At 44.1% G+C, this 20,688-nt stretch overlaps 1 protein-coding gene across 1 annotated transcript in view; it reads right to left on the minus strand.

Moving 5' to 3' along the window:
* Positions 1 to 9,124: 9,124 nt before the first annotated feature.
* The window catches only part of NMNAT1 (nicotinamide nucleotide adenylyltransferase 1), a 49,750-nt gene continuing 38,186 nt past the window's right edge, over positions 9,125 to 20,688 (minus strand). Inside the window, exons 2-5 of the mRNA XM_020974211.2 lie at positions 17,626 to 17,763; positions 14,408 to 14,591; positions 12,435 to 12,577; positions 9,125 to 12,142 (exon numbers count right to left, since the gene is read on the minus strand). Coding sequence (XP_020829870.1) covers positions 11,754 to 12,142; positions 12,435 to 12,577; positions 14,408 to 14,591; positions 17,626 to 17,743 — 834 coding nt within the window. The 5' untranslated portion in view covers positions 17,744 to 17,763 and the 3' untranslated portion in view covers positions 9,125 to 11,753. The remainder of the gene's footprint in view (positions 12,143 to 12,434; positions 12,578 to 14,407; positions 14,592 to 17,625; positions 17,764 to 20,688) is intronic.

Genomic DNA, 20,688 nt, shown 5'->3' on the forward strand with positions numbered 1-20,688 from the left:
ACTTATTCCAATCACTATTAGCTGCCAGTGACCAGTGGCACAGTTCCATTTCGTCAATGAACAGAAATTACCTTTTCCACAGGGATGTTTACTTCTAAGATATAGCCAGAACAGAATAAGTACAAACATTTCTCTCCAACACCTCAGGGTCATACTCTTTCTTACGCCACTTCAGTCTCTGGGGAGAGTGTTCAGATTAAGTGCGGTTTCTATATAGTATTGGATCCACCAAGTTCACACCCGAGCATGGACTCTGAGATATCCTGGTGACTCTCTTGACTATTTTTTTTGTTTGTTTTTTGCTGAGGCAGTTGGGGTTAAGTGACTTGCCCAAGGTCACACAGCTAGTAAGTGTCAAGTATCTGAGGCTAGATTTGAACTCAAGTCCTCCTGACTCCAAGGTCAGAGCTCTTTCCACTGCACCACCTAGCTACCCCCAAGACCCAGATTCATGAGTCATATTTTTTTTGAAGTTTTATTTATATATTTTGGGTTTTTTTTTTATCATAATCATTTCCCAATGTCACCCATTGAATGTCTTCTGATAGGAAAGGGAAAAAAGTAAAACAAAATTGACCAATAAAGCAGTCACAAGTATCAGTGTATGTGACATTCAGAACCTTGCTTCCAATAAGATGATATTCATAAAATGCTTGGCGCAATGTCTGGCACAGAATAGGTGCTTAATAAATACCTACTTTCATAAAGACATTTGCCTTCCTTTAATTCTCCAGCGCCCCCCACATCTCCACAATTTTTTGAAGATCGATGACAGCAGTCATATTTGCCATCCATTTTAGTATCCTAAATCCAGTGATTTGAATTCCTTGGTAGTGAGACTCAGATTTGGAATATAATATTCTCTTGCTGCCCATTCCAATTTTTAAAGAATGACATCATTAAGGCAAGTAAAAAATTATTAACTTCTTTACTTTTGGCTGAAAGAGCTACATTAGGTGTCTGGATAATTGAAGTTTCCCATTACTATTATACTGGTGTCTCCATGCCAGACTTGAAATCTATTTTCTGAGCTACTCATCTATTTTCTTCTTTCTGTCCAAGCAGTCTGTATTATTCTTTTATATATATATATATATATATATATATATATATATATATATAAATTTATTTATTTTTAGTTTTCAACATTTACTTCCACAAGATTTTGAATTCCAAATTTTCAACCCATCTTGCCCCTCCCCCACCCCAAGATGGCATGCATTCTGAATACCCCTTCCCCTAGTCTGCTCTCCCTTCTATCTCTCTGCCCCCTTCTCTTATCCCCTTCCCCTCCTATTTTCCTGTAGGGCAGGATAGATTTCTGTACCTCATTTCCTGTATTTCTTATTTCCCAGTTGCATGTGGAAACATTTTTTTTAAACATGTGTTTTTAAAACTTTGGGTTCCAAATTTTCTCCCTTCCTCCCACCCACCCACCCTCATTGAAAAGGCAAGCAAGTCAATACAGGCCATACATGTGCAGTTATGCAAAACACTTCCATAGTAGACATGTTGTGACAAACTAACTCTATTTCCCTTAATCCTATCCTGCCCCCCCATTTATTCTCTTCTTTCTTTTGACCCTGTCCCTCCTCAGAAGTACTTCCTTCTGATTACCCCTTTCCCAATCTGCCCTTCTCTCTATCATCCCCTGCTCTCTTGTCCCTTCCTCCCCTATTTTCCTGTAGGGTAAGACAGATTTCCATACCCAATTGATGTGTATGTTATTCCCTCCTTAAGCCAAATCCTATGAGAATAAGATTCCCTCATTTCCTCTCACCTTCCCTGTTTCCCTCCACTGTAAGAACCTTTTCTTGTCTGTTTTTGTGAGATAATGTACCCCATTCTACCTCTCCCTTTCTCCTTCTCCTAGTATAATCCTCTCTCACCCCTTAATTTTATTCTCCAGATATCACCCTTTCATCTTCAACTCACCCTGTGCCCTCTATCTATCTATCTATCTATACATACATACATATAATTTTTTCCCCTCCCACTACCCTAATACTGACAAAGGTCTCATGAGTTATAAATATCATCTTTCCATGCAGGAATGTAAACAGTTCAGCCTTAATAAGTCTCTTATGATTTCTCTTTCCTGTTTACCTCTTCATGTTCCACTTGAGTCTTGTATTTGAAAGTCAAATTTTCTATTCAGCTCTGGTCTTTTCATCAAGAATGCTTGAAAGTCCTCTATTTCACTGAATGACCATTTTTTCCCCTGAAGGATTATACTCAGTTTTGCTGGGTAGGTGATTCTTGGTTGTAATCCTATCTCCTTTGCCCTCCAGGAATATTATATTCCATGCCCTGCAGTCCTTAATGTAGAAGCTGCTAAATCTTGTGTTATCCTGATTGTGTTTCCACCATACTTGAATTGTTTCTTTCTGGCTGCTTGCAATATTTTCTCCTTGACCTGGGAACTCTGGAATTTGGCTACAATATTCCTAGGAGTTTTCCTTTGGGGATCTCTTTCAGGGGAGATTGTGGATTCTTTCAATTTCTATTTTGCCCTCTGGTTCTAAAATATCAGGGCAGTTTTCCTTGATAATTTCTTGAAAGATGATGTCTAGGCTCTTTTTTTGATCATGGCTTTCAGATAGTCCAATAATTTTTAAATTCTCTCTCCTGGATCTATTTTCCAGGTCAGTTGTTTTTCCAATGAGATATTTCACATTGTTTTCTAATTTTTCATTCTTTTGGATTTGTTCTACTGCTGTGTCTGATTTCTCATAAAGTCACTATCCTCCAATTGCTCTATTCTAATTTTTAAGAAAGTGTTCTCTTCAGTAAGCTTTTGGACTTCCTTTTCCATTTGGCCAATTTTTCTTTTTAGGGCATTCTTCTCCTCATTGGCTTTTTGGTCCTCTTTTGCCATTTGGGTTAGGCTATTTTTTAAGGTGTTATTTTCTTCAGTATTTTTTTGGGTCTCCTTTAGCAAGCTGTTGACTTGTTTTTCATGATTTTCTTGCATCACTTTCATTTCTCTTCCCAGTTTTTCCTCTACTTCTCTTACTTGCTTCTCAAAATCCCTTTTGAGCTCTTCCAAGGCCTGGACGATTCATATTTTTCTTGGAGGCTTTGGATGTGGAGCTTTGACTTTGTTGTCTTCTTCTGGTTGTATGTTTTGATCTTCTTTGTCACCAAAGTAAGATAATATAGTCTGACTCTTTTTGAGGTTTGCTCATGATCCCGGTCAACTACTTGAGTTTCAAACTCTTTGTTAAGCGCATTCTCCAATGTGGAGAATGTACTGTCCCAAGCTTCGGGGGTTTGTGTAGCTGTTTTCAGAGATACTTGTAGGGACCTGTAAATTTTCAGTTCTTCCAAGGTGGTATGATAAGGGGCAAGGTGTTTACTCCTTTCCTGGCCTGAGCTCTGGTCTTTGAGTGACAGGCCACAAGCAGTCTTTTCTCTCTTGGCCTCTCCACCGTCACTACAAGCTCCACTGCCAGTGCTCCTCCTCACCCCAGGACCGCCACCCAGAACTGTGACCCAGATCCAAGCATGGGCAAAGCAAGAGATTCCTGCCTCAGCACTGGCAAAGAGATCCCTGCAGTCCCCCTCTGATCAGCCACTGGATTCCCCCTCAGTCTGTGGGCCAGAAGCTCAGGACATAGCCACTGCCTCAGCACCCACGCTCTTCGCTCTGGAACTGGCTCTGACCTAGCTCTTCTCTCACCGAAAAAACAGACTTTTCCCACTGACCTTCTAAGCTGTCTTTGGTGTTCGTGGATTGAGGTGTCTGGCAGGCACCACAGCTGCCCGTGATTCAGTCCTCTGAGGCCTGCTCCAGGGTCGCTAAGGCCTGTGCACCCACTGAACTGCGCTTCTCTCCCCGCTCGGTGCAATATGCCTTTCCGATCAACCATCCAGGCTGCCTTGGGCTGGAAATTTGTTTTGCTCTGTCTTTTTGTGGGCTCTGCTGCTTTAGACTTTGTTTAGAGCCATTTTTTTTACGGGTATTTAGAGGGGTTTGGGGGAGAGCTCAAGCAAGTCACTACATTCACATGCCATCTTGTCTCCGCCCCATGAGTCACATTTTGACCTCAGATGAGAGGGGTCCAAGGCCTTTTCCCTTTCTGCTTTGTCTCTTTTCTCTCTACAGAATGTCACCGGGCAGAAAGGAGCCAGCCAAAAGAAAAGGACGAGGTTCTGGTCAAACATTGTGCCCTAGGTCACACAGCTAGTGAGTATCATGTGTCTGAGGTCACATTTGAACTCAGATCCTTCTGACTCCAGGGCTGGACTAGATAATCTCTGAGGGCCCATCCAACACTGAGATTCTGGGAAAAGGAACCTCAATTTTAAATTCTGGGAAATAGAACCTACATTTATATTCTGTGCTCCTATTAGCAGAAACTCTGACCCCCTGGTCCATCTCATTCCTTCTCATGCTGTTTTAACAGTCAAAGTTCATTGTCATTTCTATCTTAGACATCAGAGAGAAGCCCTCTTTTCATTCTGCTCCTTGTAAGGAGGTTTGGTGATTTCACATAAATGTATACAAACACATATATGTACACACACACACAATACATACACGTACATGTAATGCACACATGCCTATATAATACAGACATACATACACATATGTATATATTATATATGTAATCACAAGGTCTTAGTAATGAAAAGATGCAACTTAATTACTAATTTTCTTGTGATCCAGTGAGTGCATATGACTTATGCATTTGGAAATGGATTACCCAATCACCTGTGGCCAAATAAATAAGTGCATGACTTTTCAAGTGTTGGAGGTCCATATGTGTTTGTCCAGGTGTTGCCATACATTGATCTCTACACATACAAAACTGAACTACTCACTGAGTAAATGCAGATAATGTTTGCTTGATTTTGGAAACTCCTGTTCAGAGAATTAACTAGCAGCAGGCAATGGAGCTTTGTCCCAGGGCGCCAACATTGGCAAAAGGCATGCTTCTGTCTGGGAGCTGCCACCATCTCTTCCTAAGTTCTCCACTAACCCATGTTGCCACAACTGTTCCTGCGTCACCACTTCTTTCTTCAGGCTCACTTTATTCCATTATTCCCATTGTGGCAAAGGTCAGAATCACTGGAGGACAGGCTCACTCCCAGTGTAACAACCCAAGGTTGTTTTGTCCTCGTGAAAACTGTCTCCTTCCCCCTCTACTCAAATGAATTTGCTTTCAATACAAGTATCACTGGTTTTATCTCTGCCCCTCCTAAGTCCATATAGCACAGGAGGTAAACACGAATCAAGCAGAATGAGCAAGAATGGGTTTATGTTGTATTTGGTCACAATCATTTTCCTCCTCAGGTGTGATAATCTATTGGTGTATGGCTAGCAAACCTTGTCCTTCTCCTCTTGGAATCACTGTGTGTCAGGCTGTGTGAAGCAAAGGCTGACTAGGTGAAGACTCCTTTTCTCTGCTACTATTATCTATCCTCTCATCCCCAGTCACCTCGGCACTAATCCCCTTGGGATCCCTTATCCAGTGGTCCCTTATCCGGTCTGCTGTCCTTTTCAATTATATCCTCTCTCACACACCCCCCCCCCATATCCAATTAGTGGCAACGTCCTATTGATTTTACCTTTGTAACGTCTCTTGGATACGCCTCCTTCCCTCCTCTGACCCTGCCTCACTCTGGCACTGACCTTCATCATGTCACACTGGAACACTGCAATAGTCTGCTGGGAGATCTGCCTGCCTCAAGTCTCTCCCCGCGGTAGTTCGCCCTCTGCTCGATTAAATTACCAGAGTGATTTTTCCTAAAGCACAGGTCTATGTCACTCCCTGCTTAAAAAAACTGATGTCTCCCTATTACTTCCAAGATCAAATAGAACACCCTCATGTTTAGGCTTTTCAAAGCCCTTCATAGCCTGGTCCCTTTATACCTTTCCTTCGCAGACCTACTAGACCTCACTCCCCACCATATCCTCTGCGATCCAGTGACGCTGGTCTCGATGTTCCTCACACAAGACACTCCATTTTCTCTGTAGCAATCTAAGCTTATTTGGAATTGATGCTGGTTTGAAAGAGATTATGAAGCGAGTGAAGTACTGGATTCAGAGTTGCGAGGGTGCGGGTTTGAATTTTGCTTCAAACGCTCACCATGTGACCTTGAGCAAGTCAATTAATCTCTCTGAGCTTTAGATTCTTCTTCATGAATAAAATGTGGATGACACTGCTGTCACTATCTGCCTTCCAGGTTGCTGGATGAGAAGTGTTTCACAAACTTTAAAATGAAATGAGGCAATACATACTGTGCACTTAGGAAGATGTACTTAACAACGTTTGTGTGGATGCATAACTGGAGGCAAAGAACATTTGAAGTATAATTAATATCATATCATTTTAGACTTAGTAGGAAGGAGAAGGAGGAGGAGGAAGAGGAAGAGAAAGCAAGAGGAGGAGGAGGAGGAAGAGGAAGAGGAGGAGAAGAGGAAGAGGAGGAGGAAGAGGAAGAAAAAGGAAGAGAAAGCAAGAGAAGGAGGAGGAAGAAGAGGAGGAAGAGGAGGAGGGAGCCGGTATTTATAGAGCACTTTAAGATTTGCAAAATGCTTTAGAAACATATCTCATTTGATCTACACAACCCCAGGAGGTAGAGGCTATTATTATCCCCATTTTACAAATGAGAAAACTGAGGCAGAGATTAAGTGACTTGTACAGGATCACACTGCTAGTGAAATCTGAATTCATGTCTTCCTGCATCTAAGTGTAGCATATAGTATTCACTATACTACCTCAACACATTTTAGAATGGGAAGAGATCTTAAAGGCCACTAAGTCCAATCCCCTTGTTTTACAGATGAAGAAATTAGGGGTCATAGGATGGAAAATGATTTATCCAAGGTCACACAGCTAGTTAGTGGCAGTCAGGACTCAAACTCCTAGTCCAACGATCTTTCCAATATATCATGATACATTTTAAATGGGCATCCTTTGAAGCACAGCACCCATAGGAGATGCCACCTCCTCCAGAAAGCTTTTCCTGTCCCCCTCAATGTTCTCCCCATTAGAATGAGCATGTATCTATTTCGTACTTTTTATCTATGTTGTGTGGCCCAATTGAATCTAAGTGTAGTGAATGTACAATAAGTCCCTAAATGTTTGTTAAATTTTATTAGATTGTTTTTAGGGAAGAGTGGAATGGGAAGTCAGTGAACATTTCTCTAATGAGAGGTAAGGTTTTCATTTTGAAGAGCCCCAAGTAGCATCATATAATCCCTAGACGGAGGTTGTTAGCTCTCTCATTAACTAGAGATTCATTCCTTGAAGGTAGGGTCTGTTGGGTTGAAAGTACTGGAATTGGACATTACTCAATTGTTTAAAGAAAAAGAACCATGAACTCTGACCAGATTTCTGGGACAGTGGTTGGACTTATTTTCATTCCTGATGACCATGTATAAGAGGATGTTGAGATATCGCACGTACTTCCTTTCCCTGCCCTATTGTTTCAAAACTTGGCCAGAACACGAACAAGCTGCAGATATAAGTAGCAGTTTTAGTTGAGCAGCTTGTGGCCAGCTTCAGTAGAGCATAGCTGAAGAAATAACATGGATCACAGATCTGGAGCCAGCAGGGCCCTCAGAGGCCATCTAATCCAGACTCCTTCATTTTAGAGGAGAAACAGAGGCCCAGAGAGGTCAAGTGATTTGCCCAAGGTCACAGAGATAGTAACTGGAAGAACTGGGACTCAAACCCTGGTCCTCTGACTCCTAATCCAGGGCATTTTCCTAGTACATTTCCTCACTCTCTAAACTGTACCCTATTATCCTGAAGCCAAGTTGGACTTACTCACAGGGTCATATTAAATGCTCTGGAGTTTGCTCATTTGAGCCTCAACAGCCACCCTGTGAGGTATGTAGGACTGATGTTATTCCCATTTTATAGATGAGGAAATTGAGGCTCGGAAAGGTTCAGTGAGGTAAGGAGTCTTTCACACCTCTGCAATTCAGGCATGCTTTCTCTGAAGAAACAAGGGCATCCTGGCCACATTCCCATCAGAGATCTTGCTTTCCCTTGCCCTGAATACACCCCATCACGCTCTGCTCTGCTAAGCAGTCCAACAATAACTCTTCCTGGACTTAGGTAAGGCTTGACTGCTGTCCGTGCCTGAAGGTGTAGTTCAGCCACTTGGAGCCTGATGTCAGAACAGCAGCAAAGGATCAGTTAGGCTACCTCCCGTGGGCATCTGCTGGTCTAGTTCAATCTGTCTTAAGGAGGTTGAAATGATGGTCAGCCTCTATCCTGGATGCATAATATGTTAATTTAATTATTAGCTCTTTTTTTTTGCCTTTTTTGGTGAGGTGATCAGGGTTAAATGACTCGCCCAAGGTCACACAGCTAGTAAGTGTTAAGTGTCTGAGGCTGAATTTGAACTCAGGTCTTCCTGACTGCAAGGCCAGAGCTCTATTCACTGTACCACCTAGATGCCCCTAATTATTGGCATTTTGCTGTCCTTTGGAGCAATGAGTGATGATTAGAGCCCGGGGCTTACTCTCATACAGCATAGTTTGAATCACTGAAACACTGAGTATCTGAAGTGGCCAAGGACCTGATGACATCATCCCTCATCCATCCATCTCTTACAGGAGAGGAAGCTTGGGTTCAGAGGGCACCAGCTAGGGCCCAGTGTTCTTACTACTCTACCATGCCGCTTCTAATTTCAAGGAGGCATTGACAGACGTGTCATTTAAATTTTAAAAGGTACTCTTAGGGCACCCACAGAAGAGGGGGTGACATTTTCCAGATCTGGTTAGCCCTTCTATAAGCAACAACAAAAAGAAATCGCTATTTCAGAGATGAAAATTAATTATCCTTGCCTTTGCACTGAGTGGCATCAGTGGCAGGTGAAAGAGATGAATGCTATAAGCCCATGATTTCTGGAATGAGCATAAGAATGGGACCAGATCTGGATTTAACAAGATTCTGAGAAATATTTTCAAGGAGCTAACTTCGTGACACAAAAGGTTTCCCAGTGCTTTGAGAAGTGTGAGTCAGAAAGTCTGTGGTGTCTGTTGTTCATTTTTGTGGGAAGAAGAGGCAGGGGTTGGGAAGGTAAATGAATCTTACCCAGTGGCAGACAGCAGATGATGGGAGGTGATAAAGCCCAAATTATTTTTCTAATTTTCTCAAAATTTTGATAAAATAGAATTCAATTTATTTAAATCTGTATTCAAAATCACCAATTACATGAGTAAACAACATACATATGAAAATTTTTCTGACATAAGACTACTCAGTTTATCCCTACCTGAATTATATAATTATGAAAAAAAACCTAATAATCCAGCAATATGACAAACAGAGCCTCACAAACTCACATTATTCCCACTGTCCTTTGATATAATTTTGTTAAAAAAAAAACCGACTTATTTTCCCTTCTCTCTAAATGAACTTGTGACATTCATTAATACTCATTGCCCTGTGGACATAACTGTTACAATCTCCATTATTTAGACGGGAAACTGGCCTTGAGGACACTCAAGGCTCTGCCATGCAGTTAGCAACATCCTGAGGTAATGAGCTTGGCTGACGTTCCTGCTCCACAATGTGTGCTGATGTCCTAGAAACATCCCAATAACAAGGTAATTCCAGCCTGGCAAAGTCTTTTGAAGAGGTCATGCAAGCCTCACATGGAGTCCCAAGGTCGACACATTCAGGGCTTTCCATTGGGGGCTGTGTGAGACGGCAGAATTTTCTCCTGAGGTCTGAGTAACAAAATTTTTGCTCCACTGTGGCTTTGGAGTTGAGAAGAGAAGCGGGAGAGGTGGAGAGAAAGTAGTGAGCGTCAGTGTTCTGTTTCTGAGTCTCATCTAACTCCCAAATGATGAGAGTACATTTATTCTCAGGGCAGAAAATCAGAGGTTATGATTGGACAGCTCCTGCCTCTTCATGGTCAGAGCTTCTCAATGTCACCTGCAGGCAGGATTCATTTTTCACTGGTGTGATGGGGACCCAGGCAAGAACACAGCTGTAGTGACTCAGCCTAGCAGATCAAGAAGTAGGTGGCTATCCTGAGGCCCCGAGGCCTGTCCTTGTAATGGGGGAGGGGTGTGTCCATGGGCCACAAACACTTGGTGTAGTTTATGAGGAGGAGGTAGTTGACAGGTCTAAGCTCTTCGTTTCCCATCTTTGTTTCAAGCTCAGACCAGGCTGAAAGTGCAAAAAAGGCTCATGATCCCAGGATATTTTTTAGGAAACCTGAACTCTATTTCTTTTAGTTCCATCATAGCTGGAAACCACTGTTAGGAAACACCAAGACTGTGCCATGAAAAGCCACTTCCTTTCTTCCTTTAATGACTTTGGAGACTTACTGAGTTTTCATCTCTAACAACCCCGAAAATATGCTAGTGTTTTTTGAACAAAGTATGAGCTCACATCCAGGACAACAACCTTTGACTTCATTATTTTATGAACAATAATGTTAATGAAAATAATTTAATATTATTCAAATTCCTATGAGAAAAACAAAACACAAGAAAACAGAATGCTACAGGGATACAATAGGAAATGTAGGTGATATGAAAATAAAAGCTATCAATCAATTAAAAAAAAGAAAACTGAATACAGTTCAAATAAATTTGTCGATTATCAATGGGAAGTTAGGGATGTTCAAGGCACTTCACCAAACTTATAAGGCTGTTATCATAAATATTATCCCTAGGATATATTAGGAACATTAATACTAATTAAATTAAATGCTTTTGGGATAGCTAAATGGTATAGTGAATGGAGTGCTGGCCCCAGAGTCAGGAAGACCTGGGTTCAAATCCTGTTTCATATAAACATACTAGCTGTATGACCCTGGATAAGTCAATTAACCCGTCTAATTCAGTTTCTCCCTCTATAAAATGGAGTTAATAATATCAATTACCTTACAGGGGTGATGTGAAGATTTAGTGAGGTAATATTTGTAAAGCTTTGCAGACCTTAAAGTGCTATATAAATGCTAGCTAGTATTGTAATTATTTCCCCCATTCAGACCTATGTTTTATGCACATGGGACATTGCAAGTATGCAAGCGCCTCTCCCTGACACACACAGGCGTCAAGCCCGTAACTGAACAGTCTTAAAAAGAGAGGAAGAAGGCAGGAGATCTGTCCAGCATTGATTGCGTGGCCAGCAAGGATCACAGATACAACTCAAACTCGGGTCTTCTCACCCCAAGGCCAGCCTCCCACCTGTCCATGCCATATAGTGTGTGGATACTAATTCAACATAATCTTCCAGTTATATTTTTGGCACAGCTGTGGATGTTCAATGGAACTTTTTTCAAAGTACTGTTTTAAGAATCCTGTTCTTGAGTCACTCTGGACTAATCCAGGCTACTGAAACCAGAGGGGTTTTAGATAGAGCAATGGTCTGCTTTTGCTTGGCTGAAATAGTCAAACCAGGACCCCAAGTTCAGCTTTTTAGTTGCAACAAACATGGCATATCCCTTATTCTGTTCATTGGGTTTTGGAATCTCTCATCCTGAAGCCAGAGAGCATCCTTCCTGATGAAATGTACTGGGGCTGCTAGATGGATCCGTGGAAAAGGTAAACATCATGGCTCAGGCAAAGCAAACTAAAGCTAAAAAATTATTTCAAACTATGTCATTCACCGTAGGCCAAGGTAAACTTTAGATAAAAAAGCAAAATGTGATTTTTATTATATTCTAACTTTTAACTCTTGTTTATGAAACAAGATCATCTATGCTAAAACCTGAGTCACTTCACCTTCAGGGGAGGCATTCCTGAAGGACAGCCGTGGCTAGGGGCTCGCCTACTGCTTGGCTTTCAGCAAAGGGGCCAGGATACAGCCTGTGTTCCTGTCCTCGCTCTCAGAGCTGTAGAGATTGTGCTTTTCAATGTACTGCTGGACAGGCTCTGGCACCAGGTAGCGAATGCTCTGGCCTCTCCTCAGAGCGCGTCGAATCTTTGTGGATGAGATGTCATTGGTAATCCATTCGTTCACCAGGTGAATGTTGTTTCTGTGTTTCCAAAGAATATCTGACTCATAGATAAATTTCTCGGCATTATTTCCAGACCGGGTGATACACACGAGCCCATACTTTCCCACGATGGTGGCAATATCCTCCAGCTTCCACAAGTTGGGGACACCAAAAGACTCCAGAAAATCTGCCCCACACAGCAGCTTCAACTGTGGCGGGCCTGGGCAGAAGAACAAAAGGATGGTTTTTAATAGGAATTTCTCTGTCCTCTCCTACCTCAACAAAGATCTTTCCTTAGTTTCTCGAACAGCAGCTGGAAATGGGGACTTGGTTTACCCCTCACACCAAGCACTGACTGCACTCCCCACACACCTATCTATGCCCTTCTCCACTCTCTCTATTAAACCAAACAGGAAAAAGGAAATCGCCGACTGGGTGCTCTGGGCTTTGGAAGCAACTCCGTGTTCCTTCCAGTCACAGGCCCAGCTGCAAGGTCCAGCCAATGCACTAACCCTTTTTTTGTGATGCTGGTTTCTTTTCACTAAGATCTTGGGCATCTCCAGTCCTTTTCCTCTTTCCTCCGGGAAGTACCGGGGAGGCAGAGTCCAGCTCGCTATTGTCAGAGTTCCTAGCTTCCAATCTCTGTTGATGGTAGCTGCAAACAGAACGAGAGAAGATTGTGACACACAGACAGAAGCACTGTCTCCTCTCTTCCCCAGCAGGCCCCAGGTCAAAGGCTGCGCTTGTTTTTACCATGCCTCCCAGAGCACCTTATATAGTCTGATCATCACTGGAACTTTAACAACTGTTATTCTATCTCATCCCCAGCAGTAGAGCCCAAGATGATGCCAGTAACAAAACCCTCCTCTCCTGACTCAGTCTCCTACTGTCTTTATTAGACTACTTGAATGCCAAGATGCAGAGCAGGGCAGGAAGACCGTGCAGAAAGAATGCACTCCCCAAAGTGCTGCGCATTTATGGCCCCATGACCCAGGACGGGGCTGGCAGAGTCTTCTAGCTGTGTAGGTGGGGAGTAGGGAAGTGGGCAGGAGGCTCTGGTATTTTTAAAGGTGTAGCCTCGGGTGGATGTCTGTGCCTTATGTCTCTGCCCGGTCTGGTCCCTGCTCATGCTGCTATCAAAGTCATTTTCATAAAGTGCAGGTCCGACCAAGTCACCCTCCTCCTTATCAAGCTCCATTGGCTCCCTACCACCGCCAGGACCTGCACCTCCTTCTCCCGGCCTCCCCTCTGTGATTATCTCCAATTTATCCTGGCTATATCTTGTTTGTATACAGTCGTCTACATGCTGTCTCCCCCATCAGACTGGGAGCTCCCCAAGGACAAGGATTGTGTTTGTCTTTCTTTGAATTCCCACTTGACACACAGTAGGGGCTTAATAAATGCCCTGCTAACTTGAATTGACTTGCAGCTGAAATAAAAATCAAAAGGGATTAAAATACTCAGAAGAGAGCAGAAGGAAGTTTCAAAGGCAACAAAATCAGGGCCATGCTGGAAGTGCTGGTAACTTTAAAGAGATGCACAGTTTCATATACGATCTTTTTTTTCATCTTTGCATGTGGATATTCGTGCTTGTTTACATTTATCATGTTGATAATAAATTAAAAAAAAACTGTTTAAATCAACGGACTTGTCCTGCAAATTCCTCCATTCTATACTGTGTGACTGGAGGCTCTGAGGGTTAGTTCTGCTCAGCTGTTTTCTCTCTCTTTGTACTTTGTTACAAGGGGTGGTTCAATAAGTAGGAGAGGGTGGGGCATACATTCAGAAATTAAGGCAAAATAAAAACAAGAGCTATCATGTACATGCTTACTCTAAAGCCTGAATGAGGATTCTGGGGGGGGGGTGGGGACAGGATGGCTTTTGGCTGGGCTCAGGAGGGTGGGGGCAAAGGTGACAAGACTAGAGTCTGAAATTTGAGATCTGCGGCCCAAAAGCAGGATGGGGGCTCTGCAGGAGGAAAGGAGGAGAATCATGTATCCCGAATGCTTTCATCCAAAGACAGTGAGGCAGAAGGTAGGTGGCCTCTCTGCCAAAGGGCCTAAGTCACAGGAAGAGGGAGATAAACTAGGAAAGAATCATCTTTCTTCAGGCGATAAGAAGGTGAAGACAACCCTTCTGGGCATAAGAAGGGTAGAGCCGAGAGCGGCTGGAATTCTACAAGTCACTAGTGGACAGTCTTGGGTGCAACAGATACCAACAACAAATTATCTGGGTGTGGAAGGAAGCGTGAAGCCCCCAGGTGTGGGCCTCTGCACAACTATGTGAAGAGCGAGATGCTTCAACTGTGGAAAGCCCACATTCCGAAATTTCTTCAGGACACTGAAGATTAACTGTACACTGAGACTGTATGTGCTGGCCTGGAGCAGACACAGGGGGATGCCCTTGAAGAGGCTGCAGAGCCCCAGGGGCTTGGTCTGTGAGAGGCCCAGAACGACCGGGAACAGGGCGGGCTCTCGGTACCTACGTGAGCACTTTGGCCGTCTCTATCCACTCCTTATGAAGACTTTCCCAGGTGTCTACCTCCAGCCATTTGGAGGTCTGGGTGGCAAGCTCTGCCATCACAACTCGATGGTGGGCACTTATGAGTCCTTTCTTCTTATATGCATCACCAACAGGGGAAATGATGCCTTTAATAACATTATATTCTCCTGGGTAACAGAGTCAGAATGAAGAACAGTTAGAATTTTTCATGCAGTGCAAGTATTTTGTGGGCAAAAATTCTGTCACACCCTGGTACCACATCATGTGATGAAGCGATCCCAGGTGCCAGACCTCTGCCCTGCCAGTTGGGCTCAAGCACTGGCAAAGCTTACCAAGACGGAAAGGCCCCAAGTCAGGGCCCAGCAACAAAACCATGCATCTGACACAAAAAGTCCCTGGAGCACGATGGGGTCACAGCTAGTCACAAACTGTCTTTTAAGACATGGAAGGGCTGCAATCTATATTGGTGGAGGGAGTCCCCCTACACACTGATAAAGGAATCCTTCAAGGAAGCAGGAATGGTGAACAATTTTCTTTAAATGGTACAACTCTTTTACTAGCCTTTGAACTCAGTGAGAGAAGACTCTTTGACCAGCATAAAAGACTGAAGAATAAAAGGAGTCCATAAGATTTAGGCTAGGATGGGGCTCAGAGACCATCTCAGTCCTTCTATCCTTGTTATTTCACAGAACACAGCGATTTGCCTGAGGCCACACAGCGAGCTGCTGGTTCTGAACACAGGGCTTTCTTCTGTCCTCCTGCACTGCGCCAACCCCCAACCCTGTCTACCCCCGACCCCTGACACTGCAAAGCTGCAGACACTTCCAGCAGCTCTCCTCCTTGGCTTGAGAAACAGTTCGCCAAAGGATTCCTTTGAAAGGACCAGACTCTTACTGCTTGCTGGAGTTCAGGAATCTCTGATTGTGGCTGTCACTTACGTGATGACCTGACTCCCCTGCACCCCAAGAACAGCCAGACATCCGTGCTTCTCTAGCAGTTAGAAGCCGTGTGGGGAAAGACATCAGTTGATCTCACCCGACTGAGGGCTCCCTCTGCCAGGGTTGTGTCACTGAAACACACACACACACACACACACACACACACACACACACACACACACACACGCACGCACACACACACACACCCCTGCAGCCTCCCTATCCAAACCCACAGAAACACATGGGCTGCTATCTGCACAGGTGGCAGGTTAGAATCAGGGGACTGATGGCCCCGGTGCTTGAGGACTTTATACTTCATGGTCATACAAGGGGCCTCCTCAGTTCAGTAGAGGAGCCTTCAGAAAATGCCTGCTTTCCATTTTCTACTTGAAATAAACGTGAGAGCCAGAGAAGGCCTGCTTGGAGGAGACTCCCGGGGAGGATCTGTTTTTCTCTTTTAGTTAAATTGACACTCTTTGTCTTTCTTTTTACAGTCCTGTTACTTCTAATGACTCCCATTAACCTGATCACTTCCCTTCTGCCCCACACACCCTTCCTTCATACAGTCAAACAAAGCCAACCCATGCCCTAGCTCTGTCCCTTTGGAGCCCCCCCCCCCCACAGAGTGACAGGCTGGGGGCATGTTTCACCAGCGATCCCCATAACTGGTCACTCTGCTGACCAGAATCCCTCAGGCGAGTCCTGATGGGGTAGCTGTCAAGGGTTCACTGTGAACAGGTCCACCCTTCAGCCCAGCGCCATGGGACTCTCTTCCTCTGATTTTGCCAAGTACACTATAAATTGGATGTGAAGGGCAAAATCCATGGCTTGGTGCCTTAAATCAATTAATTTCATTCTGCAAAGTAGTTCAGACAAAGGGTCCTGAAGCCAGGACCCATGAATGTTCAGGGACTGAATGCTGTTAAGGCTCTTCTATTTCCCCTTCTCTAAAAGTATAATAAAAAACTAACTGGCTGAGCTCAAGGAGCCTTGGGGTCTATTTAGATGACAGGTGTCTAGAATACAGACTATTTCTCAGTAGTTATTAAATGTATTAGAGATGCAGAACCCAGGACTACATGAGGAATGAAGGAGAAGGTCATGAGCAGCCAGGGGCCTCCCACCTGTGTGCACTGTGCAGATTGTCCCCCAGGCCTGAGACACATTTTCACCTCCTGTTTTCTTCCCCAAATCCTTTTCTTCCTTCAAGGCTCAGCTTAGGTATCACCTCCTCAGGGCAGCCTTCTGGCACTGGCCCCTCTTTCCCTACCAACTGAAAATGCTGTCTACCCCATACATCTTCCCCAAGTATCTCTCTGAATGCTTGCCTCGCACCCATCACCCACCTGGAATTATACTTGTTTTATGCCCACACTACATGAGAATATAAATTTCTCAAGAACAAATACAAATCCTTCTTTTGCATCCTTTTCGGCACCAAACCAGTGCCCTGCCCACTAGACCAGACTGAACCTGTGATTTCAGTGGTATGAAACTCCCAGGGAGGAAATCCCTTCACCAATGCAGATTACCACTTGCTCTGCAACTCAGAGCCTCTAAGAGGGAGGCTGGGCACCAGAGTAAAAGTACTGGCTCTGGAGCGATAGGACCTATGTTCGAACCGCACCTCTGAGGCTTACGACCTTTACAATCTCCCCTTCTCAGGCCTTGGTTTCCTTCTCTGTAAGAGGAAAGGGTGGGGCTGGAGGGCCTCTGAGGCCCCTCCCAGCTCTTGCACTGTGAGCCTGTCACTCTAAGAGCTGTCGGGGGCATAGAGAGAGTCACACCATCAGGATGGGTCAGAGATAGGCTTGGAGCCATAGGCAGCTCTCTCCCCACTCTGCCACACTTCCTCTCACCTCACCCAGAAGAGACTCTCACTGCTTGCTAAAGGTGTTTTCTGTGATGAGGTGATGGCATTTGAAGGCTGGGTGGGAATTCGACAGGGGAAGAAAGGAAAGGGAGGGATCCTAGGTCTCAGGCCAAAGCATGAGCCAAAGCTCAGAGGTGCGCAAGAACAGAGTGTGTCTGGGGAGCAGAAGCGTACAGTTTGGCCCGAGCAGTCTGTGCAGGGGACACAATGAGATGAGGTGGGGAAGGTCAGGGGCCGCCAGGCTGTGGTGGGCCTCAAAGCCCTCCTCCAGCAGCACTCAGGGCCACAGAAGACTTCTGAGGGAAGAAGGGCTCCACCTGGGCCAGAACCCCAGCAATCACATGGGCAAGGACAGCTCCAGCCTCGGTGGGCTGTCAATCACCCCCTTACCTGTGGCATTCATGTAGTCTTTGGCCAGCTCAAACAATCTCAGGTGCATGTTGGTGATAGGATTAAAAGAGCCACAGGCCAGAAGGACCACCTCTGTTCTGTTTTCCAAATTCTCCATTACTGGACCTATACAAGCCACTAAGGTATGAAAGAACAAACAAGGCTGGTGAGGAGCGACACCAGGCTGGGATTTCTCTTTAAAAAATGACAACAGGGGCAGCTAGGTGGTGCAGTGGATAGAGAGTTGGCCCTGGAGTCAGGAGGACCTGAGTTCAAACCCGGCCTCGGTCATATAACACTTACTAGCTGTGTGACCCTGGGCAAGTCACTTAACCCCCATTGCCCAACCAAAAAAAAAAAATAACCACACAAAAACGTGACTTCAGCTTTGTAACTTGTGAGACTGTCTACACTGACTCTATGGAGGGGGAAGGCTGAGGCCCAGTCACTCCTTCTTTCTCATTTTCTGGGGTCTCATCAACCACAGCCTGGCCATGACTGGATGACTTTTTTGGCTGTGTCCACCTATAAAAAAAAGTACAAAAGGATCCTCAAGGGGAAAAGTGACCTGAGCAAGTAGTTTCTATTCATTTTTATTTTGACTTTAAGCAACTTAAAAAAACCCCCACTGGATTCTGAATTTTATTTTAATCAATCAATTAACAAGCATTTATTACTAAGCCAGGGTTTCATAATCTGTGTGTTATCATGGACTCCTTCAGCAGCCTGGTAAAACCTTTGGCTTTCATCTCAGAATGGGGTTTTGCAAAAACTCCTAACTAATGATGCCCATTGTTGTGATGAGCGTGTTTGGGGGGGGGTCGTTGTCATCTTTATCCCTTACTTCATCGCCAACGGCCCCAATCACAGTGTTATCACCACCATGCTAGCAGCTGGGACTGTGTGTGGCTACGTCTTTTGGCTGGTGGCTATTCTGGCCCAGCTCCACCCTCTGGCCCGCAGTCACAAACCACATGGAATATCATGTATTACTGGCCTCAGGGAAGAGGATGATCTGTGCAATTCTCTGTCATCTAGGTAAAGCAGGTAAGTGCTCTAGATATTAAAGCACCTCTTAATCCAAAGACTGCCTTAACTTACCTGTCTGGAGATCAGTTGCCTTCAATATTTACACTCTATTTGGATTTTTACCTCATTCTAAAGTTCAGCATTTTTTTCCTCTTACATACTTTTAAAAAATTGACTCTTTATCAGACTGCATGCCTATCTGATCTAAAGTTCATCTCGAATACACCAAAGAAATGTGTCCTCTTCTGATGCAGAAGACTGGGATTTTAGTGAGGTGGTCTATGCCCTCCTCCTGCCACCATTTACTGCATTAAAAACAAATGACGTACCTGAGACTCCTGCAGCAGATGAGCGGCTATGGTTTTGTTCCTCACCAAGAGATCATGGTCAGAAAATGGACCCTAAAGTGTGGGAGCTGTATCAAGCTGTATTTTCCAAAGAATTTAAAATTAAATTTCTATCTCCCTTTGAAATAAATTATTTTTTTTCTCTTTCAACAGAAAAAAAATTACAATGCTATGAATTTCTCTGCACATATCATTATTTTTCTCCTTTTGTGTTACTGCTTTGGGGGAGATGCTCCTAATTGTAAAGGCAGAAGAGGGTCTTTCTCTCTAGTTCCTCATTGCCAGAGTCAGGAGACTTCGTTCTGAATCCCAGTCCCAATACTTACTAGCCAGATGACCATGGGCAAGTCTCTTCATGAGCTTTAGTCTCCTCATTTGCAAAATGGAAATAATGACACCAGCACTACATACCTCCGAGAGTAGTTGTGAGGAAAGTGCTTTGCATGGACCTCCTCTCTAGGATTGGGGCAGCGATGTGGCACAAGTGGATAGAGTGGATTCCCTGACCTAGAGTCGGGAAGACCTGAGCTCAAATACGGCCTCAGACACTTACTAGCTGTGCGTGCCTGGGTGAGTCACCGAACCTCTATTTGCCTCAGTTCCTTCTCTGTGGGACACATGGGAGAAGGAAATGGCAAACCACTCCAGTATCCAGTATCTTTGCCATGGACGGGTCACAACAAGTTGAACATGACTTAACAATGACAACCTTTTTATATTTGGCCTATAAAAATAGGCTTTAAAAATCATTAATCTTCAGAAAGACTGAACCAGGAGGCAGAGCCAAGATGACAGAGAAAAGGCAGAAACTTGCCTGACCTCTCCCAAATTTCCCTCCAAACAACTTTAAATCATACTTTAAAATGAATTCCAGAGTGGCAGAATCCATAAAAGGACAGGGTGAAACAATTTTCCAGCCAAAGATAACTTAGAAGAACTGTAGAAAAGGTCTGTTTTACTTGAATAAAAGGGGAGCACAGTCCAGGGCAAGCCAGTGGGAAGTCCTAGCCCCAGCACAGATCAGCAACTGAGGGTGCCCGGAGCTGGCGAAGCAGGCCAGCAGTGAGGACTCCAGCTCCTGGCCAGACAGCCCCAGCGCAGCAGATATAATCAGGCCCGGTGACCCTGGCATAGCAGGTAAGCATCCAGGTCCCTAGCCCTTGGCACAAGAAGCTTGGGACAGAGCCCCCTTATCCCGGGGAAGAGCTCAACTGTAAAAATCACAAAATAGACTGGAAAATGAGCAAAAACCAAAAACAAACAAAAAAACCCAAAAATGCCTGACCACAGAAAGCTACTAAGGCAACAGGGAAGATCAAGACACAAACTCTGAAGAGAACAACAATGTCAAAATTCCCATATGCGAAACCTCAAAGAGAAATATGAATTGGTCTCAGGCCCAAAAAGAACTCCTGGAAGAGCTCAAAAAGAATTTTAAAATCAAGAGAGGTAGAAGAAAAATTGGGAAAAGAAATGAGAGTTATGCAAGAGAATCATGAAAAAAAGTCAACAGCTTGGTAAAGAAGCACAAAAAATGGAAAAAGCTGTACAAAAATCCACTAAAAAACAGCTCCTTGAAAAATAGAATTGGACAAATGGAAAAGGAGGTATAAAAGTACATTGAAAAAAATAATTCCTTAAAAATTAGAATGGGGTTAAGTGAAAGAAAAAAATTCCATGAGACATC

This window comes from Phascolarctos cinereus, unplaced genomic scaffold, assembly GCF_003287225.1.
Source record: "Phascolarctos cinereus isolate Bilbo 61053 unplaced genomic scaffold, phaCin_HiC Scaffold_726;HRSCAF=1367, whole genome shotgun sequence".
NCBI classification, from domain to species: domain Eukaryota; kingdom Metazoa; phylum Chordata; class Mammalia; order Diprotodontia; family Phascolarctidae; genus Phascolarctos; species Phascolarctos cinereus.